Source organism: Paralichthys olivaceus, chromosome 14 (assembly GCF_024713975.1).
Source record: "Paralichthys olivaceus isolate ysfri-2021 chromosome 14, ASM2471397v2, whole genome shotgun sequence".
NCBI classification, from domain to species: Eukaryota; Metazoa; Chordata; class Actinopteri; order Pleuronectiformes; family Paralichthyidae; genus Paralichthys; species Paralichthys olivaceus.
This window is the reverse complement of record NC_091106.1, coordinates 14,916,542-14,928,526: the sequence shown is the minus strand read 5'-3', so window position 1 is coordinate 14,928,526 and position 11,985 is coordinate 14,916,542. Positions and strand designations below refer to the sequence as shown.

At 42.3% G+C, this 11,985-nt stretch overlaps 1 protein-coding gene across 7 annotated transcripts in view; it reads right to left on the bottom strand.

Moving 5' to 3' along the window:
- Positions 1 to 728: 728 nt before the first annotated feature.
- dlg5a (discs, large homolog 5a (Drosophila)) overlaps positions 729 to 11,985 on the bottom strand; it is a 35,100-nt gene continuing 23,843 nt past the window's right edge. For 3 of the 7 annotated variants that reach the window (XM_069538021.1, XM_069538022.1, XM_069538024.1), the window contains exons 17-34: positions 11,843 to 11,963; positions 11,615 to 11,759; positions 11,153 to 11,286; positions 10,944 to 11,033; positions 10,076 to 10,244; positions 9,444 to 9,521; positions 8,321 to 8,483; positions 7,937 to 8,070; positions 7,367 to 7,531; positions 7,028 to 7,211; positions 6,116 to 6,264; positions 5,226 to 5,396; positions 4,453 to 4,643; positions 4,220 to 4,363; positions 3,922 to 4,049; positions 3,534 to 3,643; positions 2,986 to 3,095; positions 729 to 2,892 (exon numbers count right to left, since the gene is read on the bottom strand). In XM_069538021.1, the coding sequence (XP_069394122.1) occupies positions 2,789 to 2,892; positions 2,986 to 3,095; positions 3,534 to 3,643; positions 3,922 to 4,049; positions 4,220 to 4,363; positions 4,453 to 4,643; positions 5,226 to 5,396; positions 6,116 to 6,264; positions 7,028 to 7,211; positions 7,367 to 7,531; positions 7,937 to 8,070; positions 8,321 to 8,483; positions 9,444 to 9,521; positions 10,076 to 10,244; positions 10,944 to 11,033; positions 11,153 to 11,286; positions 11,615 to 11,759; positions 11,843 to 11,963 (2,490 nt within the window). In that variant the 3' untranslated portion in view covers positions 729 to 2,788. The remainder of the gene's footprint in view (positions 2,893 to 2,985; positions 3,096 to 3,533; positions 3,644 to 3,921; positions 4,050 to 4,219; positions 4,364 to 4,452; positions 4,644 to 5,225; positions 5,397 to 6,115; positions 6,265 to 7,027; positions 7,212 to 7,366; positions 7,532 to 7,936; positions 8,071 to 8,320; positions 8,484 to 9,443; positions 9,522 to 10,075; positions 10,245 to 10,943; positions 11,034 to 11,152; positions 11,287 to 11,614; positions 11,760 to 11,842; positions 11,964 to 11,985) is intronic. The other 4 variants (XM_069538025.1, XM_069538026.1, XM_069538023.1 and 1 more) reach the window with 3 other exon arrangements.

Sequence of the window (11,985 nt, the reverse complement as noted above, 5' to 3'; positions counted from 1 at the left end):
TGTATATTAACCCAACAATGCAGCTGCTGCTTCAGTGCTGAATCAAGGCCACGTCTTTATCACTCGCTCTGTGAGACGGCGGCACATATTGTCACGCTACCTTATCTCAGATCAGAAATAGATGGTATATTCATCCACCACCTTTTCCATTTGCTGCTGCTGCCAGCGAAATGGATTCACTTCAATCCTCATACATGTCAGAGCGACACTGTCAGATTTCAGCAGAAATGTTGCATTAATTTGGATCTTTCAAACTTAATACAAACAAGAAGGGGAGACAGCAGTTTAAAAAAAACAAAATCATCTCAATTAAATTTTTATAGGTATGAAAAATGTATCAGGGCCAGGTAAAAGTTAAAGAATGCAATTTGCATTTTGAGAATGAAGTTATAATGTTGAGTAAAAAGTCAAGAAAAACATGTCCTCCCCTCATTTAGTTCCGACTTTATTCTTAACATTTCGACCAAACTCTCGTCATTCTGTCTTCATTTTTGTCATTTCCAATTTATTTTGATCATTTTAAACTTATTCTTGACATTTTGATCTTATTCCTGACATTTCCATTTTATTCTTGGAATGTAAAAGGAAAAAATTCTAACTTATTCTGAACATTTCAACTTTATTTTTTTCCCTTTAATTCTCAAAATGCAAAAGGAAAACAGATCTTCCTCCTCATGCTTGATCCTAATTCTCTTCGAAAGACTTAAAAGATCCAGACTGAGTCCATGTTGTGATACAGAAAATGAGCTTTATTCTCATGTTAATGTCTCAACATACAAATCACATTCTTTCTAACAAAAGAAAAGTTCAATCAGTACCTGGCGTCTTGATTCTTTCTCTAAATACAACTAGTTCACGTTGTATCCCACACTCTCTCGCTTGCTCGCTAACATTTGCTATCTACTCAGAAAAATAGTAACATTACAGTTTGCTTCTGCTTTACTCTTTTTAGCCCAGTAGTCAAACTTGTGGACTAATTTTCCTTTGAAAAAAACTGTGCAAGAATAGATCCCTTTTTAATAATTCAAATAAGAAGTGATCCTTTTTTCTTCCTATGAAAGAACAAAAAGGCCATAAATGAAATGTAAGGAACTGATGTGATACATAAAATGTGAATTAGTTACAGTAGAAATTATGGTACCTATATAGTCTACTGGAAACCTAGGAGCAGATACATGTTTTTAAGGTTCACAGATAAACAAGTGCAAAACAGAAATAAAAAGGATAAAGTCGCCGTAGTGGGTTTTGGCACAATAAGATACAGGATATGGTTGCGAGGAAGGGCAGAATATTTTTGTCAGTATTTTATTTTTTTGCCTCCTGAATAGAAAATACAATTAAATAATAATGAAAAAGTCACTAACATTTAAACGGATCAGAGGAAAATCCTTTAAGATATTACCCTGCAATTTTTGCTTCATAGTGTCTCTTTTAATGAGTACATCAATAAGTGACTGACAACCAACCACAAAAAATAAAAACAGAAAATAAATAAAAAGAAAAAACATGCTAATACCTGCTAAGACACGACTCGACTGCCAAACGATCCTAGGCGTACGACCTAGTGAAAATACATGTAATATATATATATATATATTTATAGATCTATATACTGTATGTGCGTGTGTGTGTTTTTCTGATGTATCTGCATATTGTATATGTTATACTCTATATTGTTGTTAAATATATGTTAAAGAGATAGAATGATAGTTACACAGTGGTCTGTCTAGCCCTGGAGTGCATTCTGAGGAGTTAACCCGTTGGCCGACACTACGGCCCACCCTCAAAACTTTGCCATTGTCATGCACTGTGCTGGTCTAAAATCAGCCCCTGAATCATCATCGAGTCCATGTTGAAGTGACAGATCGCATCTTCAAGAGACTTTTTCAGAAAATGTTTCTTGACGTTCTGGCTACGTGAGCAGGGGCTGGTTTCAGATCAGGCTTCCTCTCCAAAGGCACTTCCGAAAGGCCCATATAAACTGTCCACACACCCGGCTACTATAGAGACACAATGCATAGAGCAAACATCGCTGTGTTTGGAGTTTTCATGGTCGTTGCTGCTGGCAGTGATGATGTTCGGTAGCTACATACGTCGAGAGGTTTGATGCTTTTGCACGTTGACAACACAGGGAATGTGATGTCTGGTCCTGGCATTCGATTTCTATAGCATCGTATTTGCACTAACAAACAACCATGGTTCCACTGAACTGAAATTGTCATTACAATTCTGAACAAACAGTCTCAATGCTTTTTTCTCTCTCTCTCTCACACACACACGCGAAAAAACACTCACGCACAAAGACAAGCAAACACAATTAGTTGTCAGTCGTTGTCAAACGGGTGCATAATTGTCGGGGAAACCACAAAACGTCATTTGCTACACGGGGTGGGTCGGGGGTGGCTGAACTTCATTAGTGTTGAGGTTTGCGTACACAAAGGGGAGGGACACGCATTCAAGCATATATTGAACATCAATAGTTAGACTCGTCTTTTGACTGTAAACGGATGCTTACGATTGCAGCATTACAAATACACCACCAGAAACCCTTAGGGAAGACTCAATGAACTTTAACGTGGAGATCCAGTGCTACTAACCTGCTCCGGAGTACATCAGAAATCAAACAGGCTCTGATTATAAACCATAACAAAGACAAAATAAAAAATATCAATAATTTACATAACTAGCTGGCTGTAGGGTACCTACTGGTATCGTGTGAGAGGGTTAATTAGTGTTCGGGGAATGGAGATGAGAAGCCGCAGCTTAATGTAGTGGCAGCCGGTCTCCTCTAGGGGCAGCCGAGTGGAGTCCACAGGACTTTACTTTGTTCTTGATCAACTATCGTCATGATCTGAGTGCAAATGTAAGGGAGGGTGCCGCCTTGGACAATACCTGCAGAGAAAAGAGGACTCATTGAGAAAATATGGATCAAAACCAACATACTATCAGTTGTCAGGGTTGGTTTTTGTTTTTGTAGAAACAAACCTGTGAAGAATTTGCTGTATTCTTGCTCTATCTTCTGTGCACTTTCAAATTGCTCCTTGGAATGTTTTTGAGATACTTTGTCCCGCAGATAAACCGGATCTTTCTGCTCCCTGTGACAAAGACAAAAATGGAGACAGTCGTTCAGATCTCAGTCTTGGCGATTTGAATCCGTCAGCAGTGACCACTTGTCTCCTACATATTCGTTGTATCTACATTTTTCAAAATTCAGGGTTTCTAATGATCAGATATTGAAGACCTTATTTTGAATTCAACATCTAGAGAATCTTGGCACATGTTTTAAAAGTGGAGAAAGGGTCAATTGAGGGATGGCGAGTGTGAGGGCTTCTCCTGCTCCATCCATCAATTCATCCATCTTGCACACACACACACGGCAGGGGTGCCACCTTATCCTCATTCTACCCGCACTCCGGAATCTGCTAGCCAAGCATGCTGCACTGCACTTTAAGTGTTTGTGTGTGGTTGAAAGAAACTAACAATGACTGAGTTTGTGTGTCCTTATTTGTGTAGTCAAAAATATCACAACTTACTTAATCTGCTTGGCGTTTTTGTAGCGGACAAAGACAACAATCGGATAAATGTGAACGCAGTGGAGCCGTTCGATGGCGTGCGGAGCGATGTCAAGCAAACAGTGACAACCCTGTGTTCAAAATTGGACAAAAAAAAGGAAAGAAAGACAGAAAGCAGAACATCACTTTAAAAAGGAATTCGTTCCACACACAGTTTCATAAGACTTGAGGACCAATAAGATTTAGGATTAATGAGCAGGAATATTGCTTTTCATTCATTGCTTTCTACGCTCCAAGCGCTGTAGTTGTGATATCTTATCTTCACCAGAGGCAGAGATTAAAGACAAACAAGAAGCCACTTTATCGTCCCTGATACAATCTGATGAGAATGAAAAGCACTGACTCATACCTTATCTGTGATTTCCTTTATAGACGCAACAGTGGTCACGTCGAAATGGCCACTCCTGCGCTTGTAGTCGATGAAGAGGCAGTCTTTGACGCCACGCTCGATGGCTTGCTGGGATGCCTTCATCACCTCTGCAGACAGAAAGAATGGAAGAGAAAAGAAAATTACCACAGGACAATGTATAGATATTCCACATACAAACCCTCAAATTTCTTCAACTCTATAGAGTCTCATTATCAAAGCAGAGTTATCCAACAGCTTGTGGCTATACATCATATACATGTGGATGAGGTGAACTCACCCAGTACACATCTGCAGAACTTCCCAGGAGACTCTTTGACCAGCATCTCCTTGACGGGGTCTGTGAGCGGCCCGAGGACGAGTACCGGTCGAGGAGAGGCGCACTCCACCTTCTGGACCCGCTGGTATGCCAAGCTCACGCAGTCTGACATAGAAAACAACAAATCATGTTCTGCGAAGATTTATGATTTTGTTTAATCTTCTATTCTGTCACAAGTAAACCTTTCTTCTTACCATCCAGGAAGGGGATGGAGTCTGTGCTGATTGCATCCAGAGCCACCATCTCTTTGCTGTCTTTAGAGCTGCTACGTTTGTGTTTCTGTTTCCTCCTGAAGAAAGATCTGCGAGCCGCTGCAGACAGAGTCTTACTGGAGTCTTCCTTCATTTCTGTCACACTGTGTCTGCGGTAGAACTCTTGGTCCATCCTACAGCACACATTCAAAAAACAAGACATTACTGAAAAGGATCCATGCAGGAAAAATGGCTGAGAGTGCATCATGTAGAAGTATGTTCTGTTTTTGGGACATTTATAACTGAATATTTTAAAATGTTGCACTAAACATAGAGCAAAGGTTTTAGTTGGGTATGTAGTTCATAGGGGTTACATTGATTGGACAAAATAAGATTTTTTTATTGAATATTCCACTCTGAAGAGTTTAGTAACAAAGTTTGTGATTTTTGTACGTTTAAAAAAAAAAAGTTTAAAAATCACAGTTCTGGCCCTTAACGCCCACTTTAAGTGTGAAAACTAAATCAGAATCGCTTCTTCAGCCAAGTAACATGAATGTGCAGAAGTTTTGGTTGCAACATGTCAACAGAGACACACAGTAAGAAGACAACAGTGCTTGCAATACATGCAAAAGGACACTCACATGGAAGACAAGTGACATTAGATATGATTCCTACATCGCAGCATTAGGCCACAGATTGTTGTCACAGCTGTTACAAACTGTCCACTCGCTCAAAAATGTGTGAGTGCATGCGTGTGTGCTGCATTCTCCACCCACATGTACTTGCTGGGGATCTGCCCCCTCTGGATCTGCTGTGCGTTCTCGTCTAGCTGCCAGGCCATCCAGGTCCCGAAGCTGCCCTTTGGTAAAGACTCATCCACGTACAGGATGTCATCCTTCTTGAAAGTGAGGTCCACCTCCGCCTCCCCGACCCGGTCGTAAAGTGCTCTGTTGGGAGGGAGGGACAAAGACAAATGTGGAGGAGTGAGGAGCAAGGCAAATCGAGGAAGCAGAGGAGCATAAAGTTGATAAAGTGAGCATGGAGGTGAGGTATCAGACAAGGAAGGTGCGAAGAGAACAAGATAAAAAATCAGATAAAAACGAGAGTAGGAAAGGAAGTGAAAAGGGAGTTAATCTATCGACAGTATGGGCCTGGCTCGCCTCCTGTTGAAGCCTCGTAAGTCATTGCCGAGCAGCCTATCAGTGACAGCCCGACAGGCTGAGTGTATTTACTGCAGATGACATCACAAGCCTACTTGCCTATATGACAAGTGACTGCGGCAGCTGCGGCAACACGCCCAGACAGACTCCCGACAATAAAACGTGACTATTTTAGTGCCTCATTTTCCATTGATATAAAATGTAATTCTAATGACCTGGAAAACACTGGGTGCTAAAATGAATACGATGTTGGTGCTGGTGTAGAGTGAGATAAGATTAAATTTGTGGTGTGATGGGCATGATTGCAGTCACACAAGTGGATCTGGGACATAATTGCTTAGATGAGAAAGATTCCAACTTTGTCCAAGGGGCGCTTCAGTGGTGGCTCTATTTATAGCAACACGCACACAGAATAGGCAGCTCTGGGAAAATTAGCGTGCTCCTTTTTGCAACACACAGATGAATAGTGAACCCTGTGCATGTGTAAAGTGTTTATACACACGTACCGAATATAAAAGCCATCTCCTGGAACATCTTTGAGCATACTGAAGTCGTCTGGCCGGTGCTGCACCTTTAACGTGACCATCTCTGCAGGCTTCAGCATCTCGACATACACCTCCTCCGCCGTCTTATTCTTCATATTCACCGAGTTATACTGAAAGACAAGAGGGGCAGAGTGAACTTCACATTGCGAAAAACAAATCTGGCGAGTGTTTTTCACTCATTTGAGATATCATTTGTCGTGTCTGAGAGGGTTCCACTGGTAAACAGCCACAATTTCTCAGAGCTTTCAGCTGTATTAAAGTGTCGCAGTATTGATTTGTGCTATGTATGGGGGGGTGAGAGAAAACAAACAGGGTGGGAGATTGAAGGACAGACTGATGCTGTGCAGCCTGATGACAAAGCTGCGTGGCAATTCGGATCGCAGGCCCTTTGTGGCACAGAGCTAAGTGGGAGCATGCCAGGAATTGTCTATTATGAGTTTGCTGTGCTCCAGATGGATCAGCGATGTGGAGTGAGCGAGGACGCAGGCGAGGAGATCAATGAAAAAACAATGACAGCCAAGCGGAAAAAAATATGAGATGCCAGCGCCTTCTGTCAGCGCTCGAGTCTGAAGTAACAACACACAATGCTTTTTAAGAGTCAGGAGACTGCAAACATCTTATTACTGAAGCTTTGAGATCATGTCGAAGATGCTGATATTACACATACATCTCTTTACTTTTGAACAAAAATACACAACAAAGGCACTTTTACTAAAACTTCGGTCCAATAGATTTATCGTTTTACTCGTCTGCCTGAATAAAAGTACTTGTTTTATTCAAGAATTGCTTGCACAGTATATTGTTAAAGTTGTTGAACTGTGCTTATCTTCATACAAACATTATGATATTCTAGGACAAAATGTATGTCTGTACCTCTAAAATAAGGTCCCCAGTTAGCAGTCCATCTGGGCCTCTGGCAGGACTGTCCTCGTCCAGGCTCTCGATGAAGACGCCCCTTAAGTTTCCTCCACAGAGTGTGACTCCCACTTCCACTCCAGGCCTACACACCGTCACAAGCCGCGGATCGCCCACCTTCCTGCTGCCTTCAGACGGCATTCTGGAAGACCACATGTAGTCGGTTAGAGACATACTGAACAAATGTGTGAGACAGACAACCCACTAGACTTCATTTGACATGGAGGAGGAATTTGTCCCATCATTATGGAGATGATCGTTTTGTAATTTTAGTAAATCCTGTGTGCGCTTGTTTACCTGATAAAGTTGTGGGGGCTTGTAGTGGGTGTGGTCTGCTTGGAGGATGGAGTGAGCGTGCCCTCGTCCTGTTCGCTGAGTGTATCGATGGTGGAGTGATTGTCGGGGGTGGCGGCCCCACTACCCTGTGGGGTTGACTGTGTACTGACTGGCTCCAGACGGGAGCTGCACAAATAAAAAAAATATAAAATAAGTTAAAAAATGGGGAAGTTCTGGCTCCATCAATTGAATTATATAACACCAGACCTTAGGTTAATATACGTCACTGCAAAAGAGTGTAGATAATGGAATCATCCATACTTTTTCCAATAAAAGTTGATAGTTCTTTTTCCAATGGTTCCAAAAAGTTGTTTTGTTACACTTAAAAAATGTAAAATCTATATAAAGAGCTATTCATATTGATCAATGCAGCCTGTTGATGGTCAATGTCAAATTGAACATGTATGTTCGAGGTAAATTAAGAAAAGAGAGCACACAAAGGATCATGGCATTCTGAACTTCATAAAGAAACACAGAAATTGAGAAACAGAATTGAAACTATGCTTCTAAATGAGACAAACATTGTGTTACCTGGAGCGGGAGTGGTTGCCCAGCTGGTACATGTGTGGGTTGTACTGGGCCATAATGGTGACGGTGTCACACTGCTGACCGATGATGAGACGAGCTTGCTGCTCTGTAGCGTTCCGCAAGTTGATGCCATTGAACTGACATAGGAAGAAAATTGTGGTCAGGGAGAGGGTTAGGGGAGATGGGTTAGACACGAGTAATACACGTGGATGCCAAGTCTGTTACTGATTTTAAGTCTGTAGCAGGTAAAGAAAATACTCATTAGGGATGAGACATGGTTCACTCGTCACGTCCCTGAGGTCAAGGTTCACTAACAGATCAAGGATGTCACCTTGCCTCCGTGATGTGAACATTTCTGATACTTGAGCAGGTTGTTCATATTCATACCTCCAGTAACTGATCTCCATATTCCAGTCCTGCCTGGTGGGCGATGCTTCCTCCTGTAACTTTCGAGACAAAGATTCCTCCATTCTCCCCACTGACGATGGAAATGCCGAGAGGCTCTGCACCTTTGTGCACGATGACATTGCGGGGTTCCTCCAGGTACGGCCTGGTGGGAAAGAATGATATGCATGAATGAATAGAACAGTTAAAAGATACCACACAAGAATTAGTTGAGGGTAAAAGGATTTATTTACAGCTCTGGATGGTTATTTGCTAGCCAGGAGTTACGCTGCATTTAAACAAAATCACTTAAATTCCAAACATTATCAACCATCAACAAAAAAAGTTGCGTTTGAGGAATGTTTGAACTTGAACTTAAAAATGTCCTCCCAGGTCTGTAAATTGATCTTTCCAGAGCGCAACTTCATACCTGGCTGACAGAAGAAATAGGACAGGCTTGGGATACTGTGTACAACATCATGAGAGCACAGGCAAGTGAAATCCCTTCACATGAAGAATATTAGCATGAACTTTGTGCGGCTTCATGGCAAGTTTTCTTTGTGACATGGCATACAGTCCCATGAAGGGGAATGGATTGGCAGCCAGAGGAGTGGGTAAAGAGTGGAGGTGTACAAACAAGACCATGGCCCAGAAGCTTGAGGTTGAATAATATAACCATTGTATACATACATACTGCAGACTAAAGGGTTACTTGGCTTAAGGCCAAAGTACACATGCATATTTGACCATGTCGTCATCATGGGGCATGGACACTGCATGCAATGTTTGAGATTCAAGTGGGTTTCCCGACATGGAGGCAGACAAGTGCAAACACTGAACCTTTGATTTTCACTAACTGTAACTTATCAGGGCTTTTTTGTTTCCTTTGTAACAACTGATATTCTGCAGCAGGCAAAGAACTATCAATCTGAATATTTAACTGTGCTGTTGCGGGGGTAAAAATATCACAAATCTTTTTTGTTGCATTCCAAATGGTGCAAGACTATCCTGCTCTGCCATGTCATCTAGCTGTCTCCGCTGAAGCATGTGAACAGCTTTTGGGGGTGAGGAGGAGGAGGAGTGGGGGGGCATTCCCTTGTTTGTAGCACTGAGAGGAAGAACGAACCTGAGGCTCCTGAGAGAGGAGAACCTCGGCCTTGCAGCCAGAGGAATCCTTAGAAAAGATCGGTTACGGTAAAGAGCTCTGGAAGCGGAAGGTTACAGAGAGGCGGGAGGAAGATAAAAGAGGAGAGTGGAGGACAGATATCATACAGAGACAGTAATGGTGTAAAATAACTGAGCTGTGTCTGTTATACAAAATGGGACAGAAATGTTGGGGAGAGAAAGAATATAATCAAATTCCATTACACCGGGAAATCACCACTACTCTATTTGGAAACGGCAAGAAACTTCAATTAAATGAATAATCAAGTGTTAATTGGATTTCAATTCGAATTTCAAAGAGGGATTGCAGTGCTCTAACCAGGATAGACCTGTTGCCTGGCAACGCCTGTTGAAATAGCCTCAGAGAATCCCCGAGGGCAGATGTAGGCTCATATCTGACCCGCTTCTGAAGTGATCCTATAATCACGATCGTCATTATTCACACAACATCTACACCATCTTTTTTCTTATACTATAAGAAGAGCTGCACCCATCAGCCGAATACTATTTTACTGAAAATACATGATAGACAACTGGAGACAGTTGATTTCTGGTACATTGCTTTTTCTCTCAGAACACGTGTTTCCATCATACCTGTCTTTCCTGCGCTCCCCTATTGGCAAAGGGCTGACTGAGATCCGAGGTAAAGTGGAAATGGAGCCTTGTGATTGGCTGCTGGCGAATGAGGATGTCTCCAGATTGAGCGGAGACTGCGGAGGTGTGATGAGACTCGGGCTGCTACACTCGGAGTGCGAGAGGGAGCCTGGATTTAGAGGGAGAGGAGAGAGGGGTAAATTAAGCATGTGTGCAGTGTAAGATGACATTTAAATCTAAAAAAAACAATGAAATCTGATTAAAACTGAAACATTAAACCATTTTGTAATACGCAGTAAACACTCTATATCACTTCACCCACATCTACAAATATCCTGACACTTCGTTTTTGACGGGGATATTGACACTTGAGCTGCGTGTCAGCAGCTTTGTTGCTTTTGGGAATCTGCCAATGGAAGCTTAGTTGGATTTGAAACCTACTGGTTTAATTTTGCATTTAAAAAAAGAAAAATGTAGCCATTTGGATAAATACCTTAACAGGAACTGGCTCGAGACTTGGACACAATATTTTTGCTGAAGTCAACAAAATCTGAACACTTGGAATGGACATTATGACTTTGCACTGAGGAAATTCAAGTGTCATGGAAGGTAAACAGACACTTCACACTGACAATCAGAACTAAAACAGGCTAATTTAAGTGTTCAAATGAGAGTTCCACATCTGAGGATAAAGTTTAAAGTTGCTCCTGTTTCACTTACTAGTTATTATTCAAATTACAACTTTATAAAGCATTGATCTTAAAACAGGCCTGAGGGCTGGGAAAAAGAGTTAAAGGGAACTTTAAAGGGATTTTTTTCTTCTGAGTGCTTTAATAATTGAAAAGTGTTTTACCAGTGGGATCATTACCTCTGTCTGACCCCAGCATGGAGCGAGGATAGCGCGGAGTAGAAGGGATTTTGATCCTCTCTGTGCGGTATTGGACGTTATTGGAAGAACCTGGCAGTGGGATGAGATGATATAGAAATTAATGCTGTGACATATTATCCAAAAACAGACGGGGACATTGAGTCTTTGACCTTTGTGTGCGTGCGTGTGTGCGTGCGTGTCAGACTGACCGAGCCGAGCGCTGGAGGGCAGTGAGTTTGTACCGTGTGAAGCTCTGCTGCTACGTGATGACGAGGATTCCGAGTAGTCGCCTGTTCGCTTCTGCTGGCTCAGGTCCAGGCTCAGACGACCCTGGTGTTGGGGGCTGTGAGGATCAAAACAAAACAAAAATAGCAAACACTCGTAATTAGTCATGCAATTCTTATACAATTATCAAACTAGCAAAATATTTCAGTTTGGAGTTAATTAAATTGATGGGCCGAGTTGAAACATAACTGCATGAGATTAGGGCAAAGCAACAGCACAAATTTAATTATGTGATTTTGCCGCTGGGAAAGAGGCTAATTTAAAAACATTACCTATCATAACAGCTGCCATCAGAAAGACTGAAGCGCCAATTAAAGAATCTTTGATTTTAACCATCCGTTCAACAGCTGCGGGCGAGGAAACGGCAAGTGTGAAAAGGGGATAACCTGGTGTGGGTGTGCTGGTGACAGATCTGGGAGGCGACGGATGGACAGTTGCTGGTGTGAACGCGGTGACTGCGCACGGTGTACACCGGATTCCTCATCACTGCAGTCACGGCGGGGCAAGGAGACAGTCCCCGGTGGGCTGAATCTGACAGATCACAGACGCAACATAACATTAGAGATGGAGGAATATGATGATGGTGTGTGTTTAAGCATTTGAGAAAAACTCACTCGGAGGTAGGGTGCCATTGTAGACTGTGGGGACGAAGCCCACGCTGTGCCTGTGGGAGCGGCTGGGAGACGAGCGCAGCATGTCCCTGGGCTCCGGCGAATGCTCATCGTTAGAGTAGCTCTGTGATAAATGACAGAAACAG